Source organism: Nilaparvata lugens, chromosome 1, assembly GCF_014356525.2.
Source record: "Nilaparvata lugens isolate BPH chromosome 1, ASM1435652v1, whole genome shotgun sequence".
NCBI lineage: Eukaryota > Metazoa > Arthropoda > Insecta > Hemiptera > Delphacidae > Nilaparvata > Nilaparvata lugens.
In genome coordinates, this window is record NC_052504.1 from 76,614,997 (window position 1) to 76,636,132 (window position 21,136).

The following is a 21,136-nucleotide window of genomic DNA, read 5'->3' on the forward strand; positions in this document are numbered from 1 at the left end:
GAATGGTACCGATGGCGCGATATAATTGCCGAGATAATATTGGCGTTGCCGGGCGCTGGGCGACGCATTATCTTGGTGATAAGGCGGACGACGCGCGATTAAAGAGGGGTCGCAATACGCGCATGCGCAGTCGCTCCACGTCACGGCAGGGGTCCAATTACAGCCGTTCCCGCCATAATAGGCCTCTGCCGGCTCTCTTTTTCATCCCTTGTGGCGGGGTAAATCACAGCAACCGACCGACCCCGGGGTCCCCAAATAACAATATAAACGCGCTGCTTCAGCCTACAGCTCTATACTCTTCTCGCGCTGTAACAAACATCGGTTATTGATTCCGGACTCTCGGAACACACCCCTTAACTAATATCACACTTTCCCTTGTTCTCCTAATGGATTCCTCTCGCAGACCAGACACCCTCCTCCCTCCTTTTCCAACCTACACCGACCACCACCCCCCCCCCAACAATTACTGCAGCTTCTTCTGTGGACGCAATCGCATAATCGCATCTAGATGCACTTCAGTAGTAGGCAGCAGCAGCCACTGCACCTGTCCTCCGAATCACTATAAAATGGACACTTTATTTCGCCAGAGGGGGACAATATTGTAAGTGACAGTATGAAGCTTGATGATATATTTGAATTTTTTATAAATATCATGAATTACGATTGCATGTCTGACAGAGACCTACTAATAAACTTCACTATTCTTTCTTGTACATGGCTGATCAATAAAGTATAGATAATTCGAGATTGGATTTACTACCCCATCCCGAAACTTTAGTGTCTAACTAAAAACAGTGTCTATCAATAGAGTGGAAAACGTTGTAACCGCTAAATATTCACTGAGACGTAATTTTCCCCTGAAAAGGACCTTCTGTGTTCTATTAGTTGATCGTTACTACTCAGTAACGATTTGGAGGCTTTTCAGATTGATTACCAGATTAGTAAATTTGACGCCCAGTCAGATCGATCTCACTAGAAGTAGCACAAGAGAAAACTCAAACGATTGTTACCGAAATTATGAGGCATACTCTGACATTCTTCAATATCTTATTACCTTAATTGTATCAAGGTTGCTGAATCTAAAGAGAAGTAAACTAAAAATTTACTACAACAGGAATTGTTCGTTCTGATTTCTTTATTGAACTGTCTTAATCACCCGCCCACTCATCACGCATTCTCATCGTTTAATATTCATCTATATCAAAATTATTGATATGCTCAGCCAAATTCTCTAATGATTTCTTTCCGATTCCTGATCAAGAAGAAGCTAGTACTGTTCTTAATGGTGATCTGTTTGGTTCCACATTTTCAGCGCTACTTCCACACATGTTTGGAACTTCGAATACACACAAACTCTCAAATTCAACAGATAATTGTTTCCAAAATACTCTTGCCGTAGTCCGAATGAAGTGAACTCAGCCCACTTCGTTTGTTTAAGATAATCTCGGCGCAGATCCCCGATTCGTTGAGTGAGCAAGATTTATCCTTCCCCGATTTGTATGGAAGGTTTTAAATTGGTCATTAAAATTTCGAGAGGACAAAAATAGGGGAGCGATAAGGTGAGATAAGAGTCTGTCAGAGACGGGCAGCGTTGTTCTTGACCGGCGATTCGTGAAATGGGAGGAAAGCTAGAGCGAGAGAGAGGATAATCATCCGACTCAGACAAGAGAAGAGTAAATGAGGGAGAAGAGTTGTGATGAGGAGGAGAGGAGGTAGTGAAGAGGAGCATCTTGGAGCACTGCGATGAGCGTGAGCGCTCTCTGCTATACGCTAACCGGCAGATTACCAAATTAAATCGCCTGAATCAAACCGGCCGCGGTCCTCTCAATGCGTTCTCTTTCTTGCCACTGCTCACTTGATTTATCTGCATACGACAAACACGGCCGTCGTTTGTGTTCTAATAAACGCCGCGCGTTTACTCGCATTGAATAACGTTTTATAGTCCGTAAAATTAAAAAGCGCTCAGCTAATTAATATCAGTCGGAGCAATGGCACAAAGCAGCATTGATGCCGGTGCATGATTTTAATTAAGTCGGCTTAATTAAAGAAGTTATGCGCGCCTCCACTCATGCAAGGTATATCACTCAAACTGATGGACGGCCTCCTATTGGCCTATGCATCACAGCATAGTGCACCCTACAACACTATTGAGAACAACTGAACAGCTAGTAGAATGACTCTCAACTTGAACAACTAGAATTGCCACTTTAGTGGCAAATGAAATACTTCAGAAGTAAAATTCAATACGATAGTTTAGATAGCAGAAAGTTGAGATGTTGATTATTGTAATACAAGAAACAGAAAAATTGATAAAATACTGGTGGAATTTGGAATGTTCAATGTGAAGAAAATTGCAGTTGGTTCAAGAGTGATCCACCTTGTTCAAATGAGACAAAAATATAGCATTAAATTCTAGATTCTAATAGATCACAAATAATCTCCGTCTGACTCAATCAGAAGACATTTAAACCGATCTTATATTCGTGATATGGATGATTGATTCAACTTAAATAGTGAAAATAGTATCTGAATCTGATCAACAGTTGATCAGATTCATGATTTATTCTCGGTTAATTGATGATTGATGATCTCGGGAATTGATGACGAATTAAAAAAATCTTATTCAGCCAATCGTGAACTCCATAGAAATAGAACAATCAAGAATGATGTTGTTCAGGCTATACAGTACAGTACATTGTTGGAATTAGAAATAATAAGTAGGCTACCTTAAAAATATTACAATGTAATGAATCACGAGAGGCAGCATTTTGCAAACCCTATCACCAATAATTAGAGTAATTCTTCTTTTGATATAAAAGAGGGCAATATTGCACACAAAATTCCATGTTTTAGTAGCAGGTCTTCCGTGCTTTGCAACGGGAGAAAAATAATCTTATTCAGTAGGTACCATTTGAAAAACCAACATCACTATTAGTACAGTATTTATTGTTACAGTTAGGATATGATCATTTATCCCACACTATGACATTCTCAACCTATATAGGAGTCATATTTCAAGTTCTCCTAGAATCCATGCAGTTGATTATCCAGAAAAAATTTGATCATTGAGTCAGTGAATTAGTGAGAGAGCCTTATCAGGATAGTATAAGCTTACGTTCAATCGATTAAACGGTACTTGTTAATTCAAAGCGAAAATAAGTCATTAGCTTGAAGACTCCAGCGAAGAGAATTAAATTTCTGACACAGCTAAGGAATTTAGATAGTGTGGACATCATTCACTCTCAGAATGTCTAGTATTGTACTGAATCCACCTCACAGAAGCAACAGACTCATTCATTTCTTCCATAGACTACGCAATTCATTGAAGAACCATCTTCAAATTTTCCAACATCGGTTATAATAAATCGTTGCATCGTTTACGAGGCCGTAAATTTAAATTTGTCATCTGATGAATTGAGCTCAGCGATCGAGCTCAATTGAGATGCACTCGTAAGAGAGAATTTCGATTGAGAAGAAGTTTGATAGTTGAGATGGAGTGAGGCCTCCCACTGTGACATTCTCATACTGGATGAGACCTCTCGAGTGGCCCAGGGTGGTGGCTTTCACGTCGCCAAGTTCCCCCAGCAGAGGGTGACTTTCAGTCTGGAATCTGCAGATACGCCTTTACTTTTCTGGACACTTTTGTGCGATTCGTCGCACTATAGAGCCGCGAGCCGGGTGACAATGATATGGGTCCCAGAGGAGCATACTCCACTCCCAACCATTGTCCTGCACTTTATATCTTCTACCTGAGAGCAGTTCATTATTCCTGAGAAACGAAAACTCCAATAGACGGCACACAATGCTGTTATTATTGCTGTATACAAGCCTATTATTGGCTTACCATTATTGCCTATATAACAGTTTTCTTTAGAAGATTGTCAGACAGACTTCAGTCAAAGTCACTGGTCTATTTTGTTCTGTTTACAGCGAAGAACATCTCTATTGCTCAGACGACGTTACGCTCGCTGCCTGAACTGAATGCTTGTCAAAAGTGTCTCAAGTATTCACGCATTGCTGAAAATGGATTGGACTACATCTGCTGCTGGTTAAAAAAATTCTGAATCGGTTTTTGATGAATCATTGTGATCGGTATCCTAGAAAAACACTTGTACTCAAGATGTGTACTATCCACTGCATGCTGCTTCAAAGAATTCTGTGATAGCCCATGGTCTTACAATTTGCTCGTTAAGTTCTATTATTTATAATCCATAATACACTTGAAAAGGAAAGTTCTATTCTGTTGATGCTGACAGGTGATACACCCTTAACTCTTGAAAGGAATGATAATATAATAACGTGAGACATGAACAACCAAAACAATAATTATTGTAGATGGACTTCTTGATTTGCTTTTGTTATTAATCATTACTATTTTATAAATAGGACCGGCCTATTTCTGAATTCGTACCAGTCTTGAATCACGAAATTCAATTGCTATTGAATAAGAGTAACTTTCCGTTACATCCAAGAAAGTTTCTTATTTCGAAGGAAACATTCAGAAATTAGGAATACAACAAATTATTTATCAATTTACTTCTAAATGAATCAAGTACAATATCCAATATGGTTTATGGAGAATTTTGCAGATGATTTGAGAATAATAGTTCAATCAAATATATTTACATTTTTTAAAAGTTTGTGATGAAGCTAGGTGCTGGAATTTTATGAATAATATTGGAAGTGATTCTAATTTCTAATATCTCTGCATTTTATTCCTATTTCCAGTTTGTAATTTCAACAAGCCTTCTTTGATAATATTATGGTGCAATTGCTCAACCTGTTGAATCTCAATTGTGCTTAAATTCCACAAAAACCAATGAAAGAAGCCTTCTTTTCGAAAACATCCTTCTCTCATTGGTTCGCCTGGCATTCATTCATGATCAAAATTCAAGAGGGTAGTGCAACCAGGCCTATAGTGAGGCCCGAGTTATAATGGCAGTGGAGAAATAGGAGAATAGCGTTGCTGAAGCCACTGCCTTCTATTAATAGAAGATAGCTGAAACCGGTATATCTGATGTTATATTTACTGTTCATTCTTGTTCGAAATAATAAATTAAGTTATATATTTTTCGTCAAGAAAATATATTTTCCAATGATAAATTAATTTACTTCCATAATTAAAATAATTTCATATTTTTAAGTAAAAATTTGACATTAAAGTGAAAAATAAAGTTATAACCGCATTCCTTTTTGAAACTTTTGTTCATAAAAATTTGGGAGAGAGACAGTTTTGGGCTCTGCCTGTTGTCTTCTCCCAATCATATTATGTATAATATTGTAATAATAATTTGTGATTGTCAATGGAATAAACAAATAAATGATAAAAATTAATTTAAAAAATTCACATTAAATATTTTGCTAATTGATTCTATTTCCACATTGTTAAAAAAATGATCTGGTAACGTTGTGGAGCTAAAAAAGTATAGCGCTATCTTCTTTCTTGAATGACTCTAGTCGAGGGCATGTGTTTCCAAATGGTGACACTCAGACCAGTCGACTCTCCAGTCTCCACGACTGTCGCCATTTGAAAACACATGCTCCCGACTAGAATCGAGTCTCTTCTCGATCTGAGTCGCATAAGTGTGAGTTGAGCCCTAGTCTTTATTTCCAGTCTCTCTTCAAGTGTCCATTCTTCAACATTTTTGAATAACAATGTGATACAAAATAACTGCAAATACATAAATTTATTAGTTTCTAGAGAAATGTCATTTTCATGATTCTTCGTCAGCGAGTTGTTATGGTGTCATGTGTTGGAGTCAATTTGTTGGTTAGTGATAATCATTAGCTTCATAGTCCAATTAAATTGAGAATTTGTTTTTAGATTCTATTCCCCATACCAAATACGAGTTCAATATTGAAATTACATGAGAAATGTCAATTTGAGTCACCTTATCCTATTATTTATGCATGGCCTTGAAGAGCTAACAAGAATGAGGTTAGAAATGGAATTCAGGATGGATAAGAATATCCATTGTCATTGAGAACTTATTTGAAAATTTTGAATAAAATTATTAGTTTGATTTTTCTGAAATAAGCTAGCTTTTCCTTGAATATCCACGTTTACTCAATATGCATATTAAATTATTCTATTGTATTGTGTTTAAAAATTATCAACATCTGTGATCTAATTATTGAAACAAATAATTATTCCATCTTTAAATTCTTATGCGTAGAAGAAATTTGGTTATTGAAATACAAACTGTCAGTTTCAGGTTGAATACTGAACCTGCAGTTCATTGCAATAGGCGAATAGGCCTATCTTTTCAAGGATTGAAATACATTTTCTTGGGTTTACTAAGCAATAAATAAGTCAGAGTCGGCGTCAATATCCTGAAACTGGATGATGGCGTCTCTTCAGCCCGGGAGGCTTACTAAAATTATATTATAGTGACTTGGTCTTGGGATCTTATTTGGCATACTGAGAAAGATTATTTACAATTAAATTCCCAATTCGAGCGTTACTTCTAATGTCATGGAATAATCACCCCGTTTTTTTTTTCATTCTCTAGAATTTAGCGCAGGCCCTAGATTCCGTAGCTGCCAAATCCTGCTCTCAGATCATAGGCAATATTATGGTATAGCAACAGGCCAGCTCCCACGCATCCAAAATTGGTGAAAAAGAATGTTTTTTTTTAACTATGATTATAGCTTGGTTGCCAAATTCGATTCATGGTATCGATTGATGGATGAAGTGAATCCAAAACTTTTGCACACTATTGTATAAACTGTCTCGTACATTTAAACTTATTCAAGCATATCATTTTTTATTACTAATTTGGTTCGAAAATGCACAATAATGCATTTAATTAATAAGATAGGTAGTTCTCACGAATACTACTTCTTCCAACTAATAACTAGATAAAAATCTAATCACATTTCAACCAATAGGATTAGCAGTGGGTTTACAGTTTGAATCCATTAATTAACCGTGAATAGGGATCGATTTTATGGCTGAATTCTCATCTAATAACTAATGAGAGCGTGTCTAGAAATTCCATTACTTAATAAATTAACAAAAATGATTGGTTGAGGTATAATTCCACGAAGCTAAGTAGATCAGTTGACACATCTAAGTCAATATAACTGAGACTTTTTTGTTGTTCACTAACTTGTTTATTTTCCATCCTTCCAGGTTGAGAGTTAACCATCTTCATTCAATTTGTGTGATATTACATCACTCAATTCAAATTATAGTCTACAAACAGATTGAAAACTTTAATTCTACAATTAATCAGATTCACAGCTCTTGTACATTGGTTCCACTAAAACTGGATAAATTGAAAAGTCAAATGATCATGGGGTGATATTGCTTAATATTCTCAATTTTAAATAATCATACCACAGAAAAAGAAACACTCGTTTGTGTTTATAGCAACAATTATAAGCAAATATCATTCTTCGACAATGAATATCCATGAAGTAGCCTGGATATCACAAAAACATACAGGAATGCTTTTTCTATCATATTATCAAAGCTCAATGAATATGCCAAAGGTAATAGACACTCGAGACGAGAATATAATTTCCATCAACAGATTAGGAACTGATTCATGATTGTTTACAAAAATTTACTTGTCAAATACTTCAATTCAAATGAAATTCAACCGAATTCAATTTAGAGTTCCATCCAGACTCCATCAATCATGTTTATGCGATTGATTAAGCTAATCTTTATTCCATAAGACTAGATGAATTCTGTTTCAATTTAATTATTTACGGTTTCGATCAGATTTTCCTTCAGACAGACCCCCCCCCATGTTCTTCAAAGTGAGGTAGAATCTAACAGTCTAGATTCAGAGTATTTTTTCTCCTGATTTATTCAGTTTTCAAATTACATTTGGAGTACTTTCAACTACTATAACACATTCTGATATTTTTCCAAGAGTTACCAATAAAAGTGGTAAAAAATATACTCTGATGATCATACAGCATGGAAAATCATTTCTGCACAAGAGCAGAAAAGTAGATTTTGTACATGAATAATCAAAATAGTTCCATATTGGATAACTCTCAGTGATTCATCTCTGATTACTTCAAACTATTATTTGGCATATCTAACACTAGTTGCTTATTCTTCCGTTGCAGAATCTTATTATTGTTCAGCGCAGAATAGTTCCACTTTGCTTTATTGTTACAAGAAATAACTATTTTTGGGGTACTAACCCCACTTATCGATCATTGTGGAAGATTAGTAGAATTGATGGTGATGTTGTGAAATCTCTCCATAATATATCTTTGTTTTCTTATCATTGTGGAAGAATTTCAACTTCTGAGGCTGCTGTCGAGAATGCTTCTGCTTCTCCTCCTCTATAATAATTAGTCTAAATGTGCGAACTATTATTCTGTGTTTTTCTATGATGTTCTGTTTTTTTATGGATTGTTCTATCAGAAAGTTATAGTTGAAAGGTTGCAACGCCATAAGAAATTTTCAGTGTAGCTCTGGATATGCAGGTAGTTCGTAATCTAGGAAGCTTCTTGTGACAAACCAACAATAGAAATTGAAGTTATGAATAATTCGAATAATTGCTTCGCAATGGAATCCCATATTCAATGGATTATACAGGATTGGGCGATGAAGAATGGAGGATTTGTAATGGCTTTTACATACACATGTTTGAACAAAGCTTGAATTTTCCCTCCCAGTATTGTACCTTGGATGTTGCCATTTCTATGTTTAGAGAGGGGAAAAACATTAAAACATTAATTATGTACGGGAAACAACATTCAAAAATGGCGTCCGTTTTTAACCAAACATTCTTGTAGACGTTGTGAGAAGTTTATTACAGTTTATTTGCGTAACTTATCCCTTGCCTTATACGCCGTTGGGGAAACGTTGGTAGATAAAGATTGAGGTTTTCTGTTTATAATTGCTGTTTATTTTATCAATGGCAAATAATTAACTGTTTATTGTGGAAACTTAATTATTATTCACCCTTACTTTTTATGAGAAAGCGTCACTGTCAATACAAATCTTTAACTCTCGAACATTCCTGAATAGAACGCCAAAGGCCTCATTTCGTTGAGTGGAGATGTGGAGTGGCCTCCTCGTTAACTGGATTGGCCACTTTCTGACTTTTTCATAGGGCTACCTCACAGCTCGTATATACATAACAAACTACGTACATCTGAAGCCCTGATTGAGACTGAACACAAGAAATTCGAGTAATAGCTTATGCAACGTTTTAGAAGTGTATGGATAACTCATTACAACGTCCACATGAGTGTATTCATCATCCAAGGTCACATTCAAGATTCAAGCAGAAAAAATTCCAGTTTCGTTCGAAAATGAGTGCGTAACAGCACTTGTAACAGTATTACAAATGCTCCATACTCGCCCAATCCTCTACATTGAACCATTTTGATATTTTTTCAATGAAATATTAGATTGATGTATTAAAGCTGTTTACTCTTATACAGAGCTCAGTAGGTGGAATAGGTTCATCTGGAATAACGAAATATTTATTTATGAAGTTTCAAGATTTATTTTACATTTTAATTTTCATTCTTACATTTACATACTATGCACATTCTATTTTTATAAGCTATAATCGACTACGCTCTTCAGTCCACAGATATTAGGCTATATTTACATTATACAAGTCAATTTGACATTTAGATTCATATGATATAATAATATTTCCACATTTATAACTTATAATAAAACTAGATCACATTTAAATACAAATAATACAGGCTTCATATATTTGATGACTTATCACGTTCAGACATCATATTAGATTGTTCAAGTACATGTTACCAGTAGTAAGTTGTGCTTGAAACACTTTTGGTAGCTCAATTAAAAGTAAAATTGAACAATCCCCTACAATAGCGCTTATATCAGATAGAATGACTCGTGAAATACAAAATACAATCACAATATCTTATTCCATGAGAATGTATACTTATATTAGAAGTGATCTTACTAATTTTGTGAAATTATAACAAATTCCACATGGAAATTTAGAAAAAATCAGAATAAACTCAAATTAAATCATAGCAATAAGAACAAGATCAACAATTAAAAATTGAAACACATTCTATATAACATGAAAATTATTGGAATAAATTGATAAGAATAAAATACCTACTCTTATAATCATTATTAATATGACATTATTGAAGTATTATTGCATAGCAATAAAATAATTATTCTCATAATAATTTTGACAGACACTTTAAAATACAGAGAAATTACTGATAAATAGATGTGAGAATGAGATAAGAAGAAATCATTTCAAGTACTGAGGAGTTTAAACTTGACAAGGTGTTGGTGCTTGGAGATAAGAAGAGAGAAGTAGATACTTTGAATGAGAAATTTGAATAGAGAAGGTTCAGAACTCGTTGCAAACTGAGTGAGAAAGAGAGGAAGATATTATGTTAGTGGAAAGGGAGAGATTCGATGTGAGAGAGAAGATTGGATGTGAGGAGGAAGCGGGAAAGATAGTCTGAGTGAGAGAGCAGAAGTTTGTGAGGTATTAACTAACTGCTCGATACAGTTGTGCATTCAGAGTGGAGAAGGAGGAGTGACCAGGCCACAGCCTCTTAAATTAACATGCCTTGCTCATCTGTATTCCAAAGTTAATAAAGACATTATTTACTTTCAAGACAGCATTATGTATTTATAGAAGGGCAAAATGAATTCGCTTGTGGTAGCAGTGGCATTTCAAGAATAGGACGGAGAAGGGTGGAGGGTCATTTGAAAAACAAAACGGTGCGACGTGATAGAGTGAGACAGTGTGAGAGCAGTCTGAGGAGAGAGTGAGAAATAAAAGGGATGAAGCCAAGTAGTGTGAATTGAATGGTAGCGCGGAACTTCTCTTCAGACGAATATCTCTCGCGCGGCCTACACGACCTGTAATAAAGTTGTTATAGACCGATAAATCGCTCGGAGAATTCGAAGCTTTCCTAGTAGGTGTGTCCGTTTCTACTTTGCGCCAACACAACTTAGCTAAGTACCCGTACTTTGAGAGAGCGATTGAAGCATTCAAGTGGTAGGCAAGAGCAATTCGAAATAACTGAACTCCATTGCTTGTTTTAAACCGATCACTTCCTGTTATATTGTTACATTTAGCTTTTTCAACAGTGAAGTTGAAAGCAAAGAGGGAATAGTGTGGCTTATAAATAGACCATTTCACTTCACTTTTCTGATAACCTATTTGCCATAGCTAGCCAAAGCTTGTCTAGGTCTGGTTATTGCCATTAATTATGCATATTTGAATACTTCAGCATCGACACCATTCAATCTCAAATTTAGGCTTTTAGAGAAAACTAAAATAACCTATACTGATATACAATAAAATCACTTCACTTATATGGGCTACTTCATTCAAATTAATAAAAACAATACAAAAACTTGTAGTACCCTTTTTTAAAAACTTTAAAATATTTTAATGACTAGTTTCATTTCAAGTTAACTTGAAAATGACCTATGGTCGAAACTAGTCATTGAAATATTTCAAAGTTTCCAATAAAGGGTACTACAAGTTCTTATATTGTTTTTATTAATTTGATATACAGTATTATATATAATTGATTATAACAAAATTCTTCTAATAAGTTATTACATATAGGCTTGTAGGTACGATTTGTTCAGAAAATCAAAATTCATTCACGATTACTAGAATCAAAATAATATCATCAACAATAAATATTATTTAGTACATATCAGTATTATTTGATAAATCAAAATTGCTTGTTTAAATAAAAAAAAAAAAACAATAATAATTTTTAAATTTTAAGAATATGAAGTTGAATCTTACCTGTAAGTTTTAACAATACTCTCCTTAATAATGCAAGTAACAAATACTACAAGTTAACAAGATGAAAAGTTTTGAATCAAATCCAGATAGAAAACAACAGTTCCAATTATTCAATTGAAACAATACAAACATCAGATCACAAAATGTAATCTATTAGTAAATAGGAATAAGAAAGGATGCAATTGCATTTTTCTTTCGACGAGCTTCCAATGTATATTGCACTTGCGAGCGCTTTTTTAAAAGTTCATGTTGGGGATGTTCACAATGAGGAACTTGACACAGCAGCATTGCCTTAGTACATCTGCATTGATCGTATACAAGAATGCGAACGAGATCCTGTGTGACCAGTGCAACAAGCAACTAGAAACGATGGTAATTCATTGTTGCAAAAAACAAGAAGAAACGTATTCTTCAACCGAAGCTATTTCAGTCCTTGGAGAGAATTGACTCAACACTCTTGTCACACTTCATCAATAGCAATCACATTGAATCACACCAAGTTCACAAAATATTGACAATGGAAATCGGAGTACATATTAAAGCTCAATTTCCACCACAAGAATGTTGTTTTCTAAGATCTGGAACACACATACTGTAGTTACAGTTGCAAAATAAGAATTTCTCCATTTTGAAACATAGAACGACGATTCAATATTCTTCAATTACAACATTGAAAAAAGTGTCAACGATATGAGTATCTTACTGAATTACTTTCAGCTGAGTCCACTAGTATTATATTCACCATGGTAATATGAATTTATTCATGGAATTCAAGAAGTCCACAAAGGTGAATGGAATGAATTTTGTGTGAACTCTTATACTCTTGATGAAAATAATAATTCATCTTCCTTGAATCAATCAACACTTGTCAGTTCACAATATTCACAGCATGTCAAATGCTTCTATTCGTTCCTATCAAAGTAACGAACACTACCCATGTATAATGTACACTAGTCATGTATAATTGTTCATCCCATAGTCATGAGTAGTCAGCTACCTCAAGTCATGAGTGTCCATTATTCATGAGTATTACCCCAGCTTCAGACAAATTCTTGAGTCGTACCTACTCAGGTTAGAAAAAAAGCTTCACGGTTTACACAGCGTTTTGTTTAGGCAGTTGCCTCACGCAGAATTTGCCAGTGGAGAGAGGCGCACTGTATTGCCTACGAGTGCGGCGACGACGACGAGGCTGGAGGCGGCGGTGCGGGGGCGGCGGAAGGCGGCGTGGGGGCGGTGGGGACTTGTGGGCCGGGAGGCGGCATGAAGTGTGGCAGGGGATGACGTAGAATCGCACTGAGCGGGTGTGACTGGTGCAGCATTTCCGTGTGGTAGAAGTGTTGCAGCGGTCCCGGCCCGTACAGAGGGTGGTGAGATCTGTGCGCTGCCAGCGACGCCATCTTTATTTTCTCCAATTCAGCCTCCTGGAGACGTTTCGCTTTCGCGCGCCGATTTTGGAACCAGATTTTCACCTGCAAATCAATTAGCGCTCGTTAGAGAAACTGTGAAAAATCATGGGAACCCAAAAAGAGGTCAATATGGAAATATATATGAAATCAATTAAATATCTTAGATATTATGTCCAATATAATGCATTTCAGCGATGTAACCGTCAGAAAATGTGACAACCAACTGCACTCCTTTCGTGCAGTCAGCTAGAGGCTTGAATATTTTCAACGTAATGAAGATCGGTTTTGATAATTATCAATTTATATTCATTTTTCAGATACCTACTGAAAAATTTCACTGTCTAATTCTCTGATTCAGATTATTCTTTAAAATGGATGGAATCAATCAAAGATCAGTCAGATTCTGCAATTTGAAGTTATATAAAACTGATGATACCTTTGGATTCTCCGGTAGATTGATTTATGAACCAAAAATTCCACGCATAAGAGTAATCATCAATTAATTACTGATCAATATACTTATTGAGCAATGAATTATTGCTGTATTTCCAATGTTTGATTCATAATTTGGAAAACCATCACAAGCAAAAATTGAATTACTTGACAATGCTGTATAATGTAAAGCAAACTATACTCGTACATTATAAACAGACCCGAATACAGTATGATTTATCACAATAGAGAAGTACAGTATTCTACACTATGAATTTCATACTTGAAATTGAACACATCTCTCAATCCTATTGAATTTGAATTTTGGGAAACTATGGTATCAGATAACCTCATATCATCTTCAGCACAGATATGATTGAGAAATTGAAAACATTCATTCTTTCACTTCTATCTAGGCCGAAGGGAAATCTTAATCAAATCTCTTCACTCCTTACAATGATATGACAATCAGGATCCAAATATGAAAAGATCACCAGATGTTTCTATGGTCCAATATTTAATTATTTTTTTCCAATAATAACTATATGAATAATCTAATCTACTCACTTGTGTTTCCGTTAAATGTAGGGAACTGGAAAACTCAGCTCTCTCAGCTATACTCAGGTACTGTTTTTCTCTAAATTTCTTCTCAAGGCTAAGCAGCTGCTGGGTGGTGAATGGTGTGCGAGGCTTTCTGTTCGGTTTGTGCTTCCTCAAATTGCACTTCAGTTTGGGGGGTTCGCCATTATTCGAATCTGCAAACAAAAAAATTACAAAATAGATTTCAATCAAGATTAAAAGGATCAAATGAGTAGCATAGTTCGATCAATTGCAAGATTGCAAGATTAGGATACTCTTCATTACTCACAAATTATTTCATATGGCAATAAAAGTTCTAATAAAAATTTTCATCTCCATGTTCTTTTTAGTTTGAAACTCTTCAGCAGGTGAAACACAACCAAAATTTTTATTTTATCATAGTAGTACAATTCTACATCATCTGGGAGAAGTTTAGGATAACACTATTTTATTGGCCTATCTTATCATTAATATTGGAAATTGGAAGATACATCACACCCAAAACATCGATTGATGACTATCGTTGAGTATAACGCACCAGTCAGGGGTCATGAGTAAACATGAAAGTAATGAGTCTGTTCGTTTTTTCGCCTGAAAATTATGAACTACAATAATTCGGTACTTCTTAAGTGCAGTAGTCATTATAGTTTGTTTTTCCGATCACTGTGTCTCTTGAACACTTCGTCCCACACTTCTCCTCATTGACGTAGTAGTTACATAAGCTACGAAAACGGATGAACGAAGAAGATCCAATTAGTTTGAAGCTGTGCTGCAGTAGCAAGCAGTAGCCGCTCACGGCAGACGACAATAATTCAAACTGGATGGCACGCATTCAATTCAATATTATTAGCTGATCTAATCAGGACGCAATAGCAGTACGATGTCCGGCAAAGCAATTACCGTAATTCAGGACATCGAAACGGCCACGCTGAGGAAATATCTGATCGGATTTCGACGACGGTAGCCCGGAGTGAGCGAGTGAGAGAGAGAGTGAGCCAGAGGGTGAAGAGAGGGTGTGAGAAGCTTCTGCAACTAAACAAGGCAGCTGTCTCGCACTGTCCAGGTGTATTGCTAACCCCAGAACTGACCCTTACCTTCCTCAACTCACTACGTAAACACTACAATATTCTGATATATTGATGCTACTTAATAGGCTCGCACAGTTTATCAGTGAACAGTCAATCATCCTCTCATCTCACCAACACAAACACACAAAAACACTAATAACCCCAAAGGCTGCTTCACACCAGCACACCTGATCCTTAGGGCATGAGAAACATAAACTATGCATAAGTTAGTGCTGCTCATTTACACTCCATCTTTCCGAAATTCGTTGGGAAATAATTAGATTAGCACCAGTTTGCTTGTGACTCATAAACATGCCTTGTTGTGAGACAGTAGCAGGACAAGTGAGTGATCTAGGAAACGTTGGACTGAATTTTTGGGTAGAAGCAAAATCACCTGGTCGTAATAGGCTCACCTGCTCAATCAGTGATAAATCCTGATGAATAACAGCTAACCAGGAAATAGTCAATTTGGTGGAAATAGTTACCACTAACGTTCATGATCGAATGTTTCAAGCATCTAATCATTTATTGAGTTAAACAAACAAACAAACTGTTTCTCTCTTCACCAAAATTCTTCCATAATACTGTATGAACATTTTTTGACTTATTATATTTCAGAAATATGATAAGAAATGTATTGATTTGAATTATCTGATCACTAACGGATTACTATTGTTTCTTGTGTTTTTACAATTCATGGTAAATTAGGATTTTTCTGTCTCTTATTGTTGAATATCGAGACCGACTAATTCAATCTAAACGAATTATCTAACAAATTATTCAATCAGAATATTGAATGTTTGATTAAACTTCTTCTATTATATGAAATGATATATCAATATTATATATTATTGTGTATATGATAATATGTATTGTGTATAGGATCAATAATACATCTCATCTTAAAGATGTATTTTACATTTTGGATGAAATTCAATCATTTCTCAAAACGAACGTATTCACATCTAAAATTGAATTGCTTGATGTCGTAAATGCCAAAGATGCATGGATTAAGTCAAAATATCAGATCGAATCAGCTCTATCTTCTGCAAGGTTGTAGTTGATCCATAACTATTATTCGCTCATGTGAACTAATTCTGTTTTTAAGAGCATTGTTATACTGAAAAAACACCAAAAGCTTGTGAATTAGTAACAATAATGATAGACGCACATGTGCAGTCAAGTCAATTAATTCATAAATTGTCCGTTCAATATGTGAGAATGTCAAATGAATAAATCACCATTACAAAATACTCATTACCGCTGATCAAGAATGTCAAGTCAATTCCATAAAAGTAAACGTATGGAAGGTGTCGATTTGTATCTAAAAACCCTGTCAATAAAATTTTCACATTGAAAGAAAAAGGGAGTTAGTTGGTAATGAGACAAAAGAATGAATCGAATTAACCCAGCTCACCTTTTCCAAATTGTCATTAGCATCGTAATGACCAACTTAAAGACGTCGGTTGAGCTAACAAACGTAACCTTTCTCACGACAGTCGAAACTCTAAACTTGCTCACTCTTTCACACGTCTTATCTCTCTCCGTCGCACTAGACAAGCCCTTTTCCTTCTCTCACTTTTCAAATTAGGTCTATCGCACTCAAACCTATTCACGTCAACCTTTCATAACTTTTCAGAATTCACTAAATTTAATATTCTGCTATTTCATGAAGATATTATATGTTAATAATACTTAATTATTCAGGGTCTCATTTGGGTACTATGAGATAAAATTCGAAACAATTTTGAAATTAATAATATCGTTAGGTATTCTGTTTATTATTTTTATTCATCTATCTATTTCGCCAGGGTTCTCGAGTGGAATGATTGTCTTTTAATAAAGTACAAAGTTCCATACACACTTGACATGAAACTATCAAGAAACTACCGCACTGACCAGGTCTACTGTAATGAAGCCTTTTTCACCCTCACTTATCAGCATAGAAATAAAAGATGCTGAATGTCCAAAAATAATTTATGCACATGAATGGCTAACTGATCAATAGTTTTTGATGTTGATTATCCATTCTTTTTTCATTATTCAATATAAGTTTTCATAAGTTGGATCAATAATTGTTAATAAATTCATCTTGAGTTATGACTGGAAAGTCATAATAGTCAATATTCCTAAAGGAAATACGTTCTGCTGGAAAGAATCCATCAACAGCGCTCACAGACCTATTTCACACGCAAATAACCCCCACCAGCCTAAATGAAATTAATAAGAAGATAACTGAGATCGGAAACTACACTCGGCCTACCCACAGCGATTATATTAATGGTCTGTTCGGCTTAATGAAAATATCATCATTTTCAGCTCGATCACCGTACGTTAACAATTTTCTGTAATTATTTTCCGAACAGGTTGCGTGCCGGCTGACTGTTAGCCGCTGACATGATATTCAATTAATTAACTGGAAATTAGTTAAACATTGTTATGGCTATTTTAATGCGCTAATAAGTCAACTGCAAGGATGTTGATAATTTTCGACCATTTATAGTGAACAGTGAAGCCTTTTTCAGAGTCGATAGCATCTTATTCACGTTCAATTTTACGTTGCTATCACAAAAACGTCGAGTTTGGATCTGGTTAGTGGTTTGTGGCTGCGCTGTCTTCATGTTTCTGAAGCTAACGAGCCTTATAGAAAATTGATCCCAAAAACCGAAATAGAACTGAAAATTACGAATTTCATGCATAATTTAACGGTGAAAATGAATTAATACATTAGATTTCCAAAAATTATGAGAAGAGATCCCCACCAGGTGGTACTTAAAGTGACCTCTAAATAGTGTCTGGAAACCTGAACATAATTTTATGTAATGTTTTTATATACTCTGTATATATGAATCACTGTATATATGAATAATAAAGAAATTTCTACTTTTGTTGTGAATTTTGTTTCAATTCTTCGTTGTAGTATTTTCTCTGGAAAATGAATCCCTAGTTTTAAAGTGTCATAGAATCTGTAAAAATTGATATAGACTATTCTAGTTTGTGGTATTTGATTCAGTAACTGTCTAAGTTATGTCCTCCAGCAGTTGCAGACCCACCAAGCGCCCCTCCTCATTGCAACAACCATGTGCGCGCGGCTCGAGACACTCACTTTCCAGGAAGGTGGATAGATAGAGCTGGCCCAATTACTTGGCCAACACGGAGCCCAGACTGAAACCTTCTGGACTTCTCCTTTGGGGGTACATAACAAATGCTGTGTACAGTGGAAAAATCCAAGACATAAACCATTTACGGGAAAGAATCGTCACGGCGGTTGGGACAGTTACACCTGATATATGTTGGTGAATACATGACGAGAACATGAATATCGTCTTGGCTTGTGCAGGGCAACAAATGGATCCCAAGTTGAAGCGTACTGATGTGAAACAAAACTTGAAGATTCTCTCTTTCATTGTATGTACTTGTTGATGTAGTTTTTCATCAATTTACACCTAAAACTAGTGAGTTATTTTTCAAATAACCTGTATTTAGCCTTCTTCTGTGCTAACTCAATTAAAATCGGATTAAGTGTATGATAGATAGTCTTATCTTCTATTCCCACTGGCGAACAAGAGTCATCTTATGCCAGTTGTTTTTCACTTACAATCTATTATTGAATTTCAGTTGCATTATTGTATTTGTCATGCTAGACTCTATTCGATTTCTGTATATGTATTTATGAGTGTGAAATAAATTTGAATTTGAATTTGATTGATGTATGGTGAATGATTTAAACATTTTCTCCACAAGTACTTTTTTTAAATAATTAATTGTAGATCCTACTTCCTCCAATTATCTTAGTTTAATGGCGTGCTAACTGAAACCTTTCAGTTCAAATATTTTAAAATCATGAAATTAAAATATGTTTCTATCATCACATAATTTCCAATCACCTTCTCAATGACAGGAAATCAAAGTCAATTATATAGAGTAGAAATCCAATGACTTCAGTCAATTGATCTGAATCATCGATGTTGAGAGAAGGTTAGTCATCATTTTCAGCTCGATCACCGTACGTTAACAATTTTCTGTAATTATTTTCCGAACAGGTTGCGTGCCGGCTGACTGTTAGCCGCTGACATGATATTCAATTAATTAACTGGAAATTAGTTAAACATTGTTATGGCTATTTTAATGCGCTAATAAGTCAACTGCAAGGATGTTGATAATTTTCGACCATTTATAGTGAACAGTGAAGCCTTTTTCAGAGTCGATAGCATCTTATTCACGTTCAATTTTACGTTGCTATCACAAAAACGTCGAGTTTGGATCTGGTTAGTGGTTTGTGGCTGCGCTGTCTTCATGTTTCTGAAGCTAACGAGCCTTATAGAAAATTGATCCCAAAAACCGAAATAGAACTGAAAATTACGAATTTCATGCATAATTTAACGGTGAAAATGAATTAATACATTAGATTTCCAAAAATTATGAGAAGAGATCCCCACCAGGTGGTACTTAAAGTGACCTCTAAATAGTGCCTGGAAACCTGAACATAATTTTATGTAATGTTTTTATATACTCTGTATATATGAATCACTGTATATATGAATAATAAAGAAATTTCTACTTTTGTTGTGAATTTTGTTTCAATTCTTCGTTGTAGTATTTTCTCTGGAAAATGAATCCCTAGTTTTAAAGTGTCATAGAATCTGTAAAAATTGATATAGACTATTCTAGTTTGTGGTATTTGATTCAGTAACTGTCTAAGTTATGTCCTCCAGCAGTTGCAGACCCACCAAGATGGCGCCCCTCCTCATTACAATAACCATGTGCGCGCGGCTCGAGACACTCGCTTTCCGGGAAGGTGGATAGATAGAGCTGGCCCAATTACTTGGCCAACACGGAGCCCGGACTGAAACCTTCTGGACTTCTCCTTTGGGGGTACATAACAAATGCTGTGTACAGTGGAAAAATCCAAGACATAAACCATTTACGGGAAAGAATCGTCACGGCGGTTGGGACAGTTACACCTGATATGTTGGTGAATACATGGCGAGAACATGAATATCGTCTCGGCTTGTGCAGGGCAACAAATGGATCCCAAGTTGAAGCGTACTGATGTGAAACAAAACTTGAAGATTCTTTCTTTTATTTCTTTTATTGTATGTACTTGTTGATGTATTTTTTCATCAATTTACACCTAAAACTAGTGAGTTCTTTTTCAAACACCCTGTATTTAGCCTACTTCTGTGCTAACTCAATTAAAATCAGGTCAAGTGTATGATAGTTTTATCTCCTATTCCCACTGGCGAACAAGAGTCATCTTATGCCAGTTGTTTTTTCACTTACAATCTATTATTGAATTTCAGTTGCATTATTGTATTTGTCATGCTAGACTCTATTCGATTTCTGTATATGTATTTATGAGTGTGAAATAAATTTGAATTTGAATTTGATTGATGTATGGTGAATGATTTAAACATTTTCTCCATAAGTACTTTTTTAAATAATTAATTGTAGATCCTACTTCCTCCAATTATCTTAGTTTAATGGCGTGCTAACTGAAACCTTTTAGTTCAAATATTTTAAAATCATGAAATTAAAATATGTTTCTATCATCACATAATTTCCAATCACCTTCTCAATGACAGGAAATCAAAGTCAATTATATAGAGTAGAAATCCAATGACTTCAGTCAATTGATCTGAATCATCGATGTTGAGAGAAGGTTAGTGATGACGTTCTGCTCCCAAGAACACCAACAGTGTTGCCTAACATCTGTAACAACCTGACAAAGTAGCTGAGTCGGCGGTAATAAAATAAAAATTCATATTACCCGAACTCAACGTAATAATACACACATGATAGGTTCCATTAGAGCAAACTCACTTGAAAGTCATTAAGTATTTTGAAAAATATGTCCGCCTACTAAGCAAAGTTAAAGACAAATTGTAAA

At 35.3% G+C, this 21,136-nt stretch overlaps 2 protein-coding genes across 3 annotated transcripts in view; one reads left to right on the forward strand and one right to left on the reverse strand.

The window, feature by feature from the left end:
• The first annotated feature begins 291 nt into the window (after window positions 1-291).
• Window positions 292-20,101, forward strand: LOC120355181. Of its 2 annotated transcripts, none has more exons than XM_039443511.1 (2): window positions 292-601; window positions 19,965-20,101. In XM_039443511.1, the coding sequence occupies exons 1-2, from the start codon at window positions 387-389 to the stop codon at window positions 20,050-20,052; spliced, it is 303 nt and encodes a 100-aa protein (XP_039299445.1). In that variant the 5' UTR covers window positions 292-386; the 3' UTR covers window positions 20,053-20,101. The 2 variants fall into 2 exon arrangements, with proteins under 2 accessions (XP_039299445.1, XP_039299451.1); XM_039443517.1 differs by lacking the exon at window positions 19,965-20,101 and adding an exon at window positions 3,931-4,409.
• LOC111061096 (muscle segmentation homeobox-like) overlaps window positions 9,463-21,136 on the reverse strand; it is a 30,213-nt gene continuing 18,539 nt past the window's right edge. The window contains exons 2-3 of the mRNA XM_022348815.2: window positions 14,168-14,355; window positions 9,463-13,231 (exon numbers count right to left, since the gene is read on the reverse strand). Coding sequence (XP_022204507.1) covers window positions 12,926-13,231; window positions 14,168-14,355 — 494 coding nt within the window. The 3' untranslated portion in view covers window positions 9,463-12,925. The remainder of the gene's footprint in view (window positions 13,232-14,167; window positions 14,356-21,136) is intronic.

Excerpts from the sequence above, each read along its gene's own strand:
- LOC120355181 (XM_039443511.1), top strand. The coding sequence starts at position 387 with ATGGATTCCTCTCGCAGACCAGACACCCTCCTCCCTCCTTTTCCAACC. Across the intron at positions 602-19,964 it reads CGCCAGAGGGGGACAATATT|TTGCAGACCCACCAAGATGG; the intron begins GTAAGTGACAGT and ends GTCCTCCAGCAG.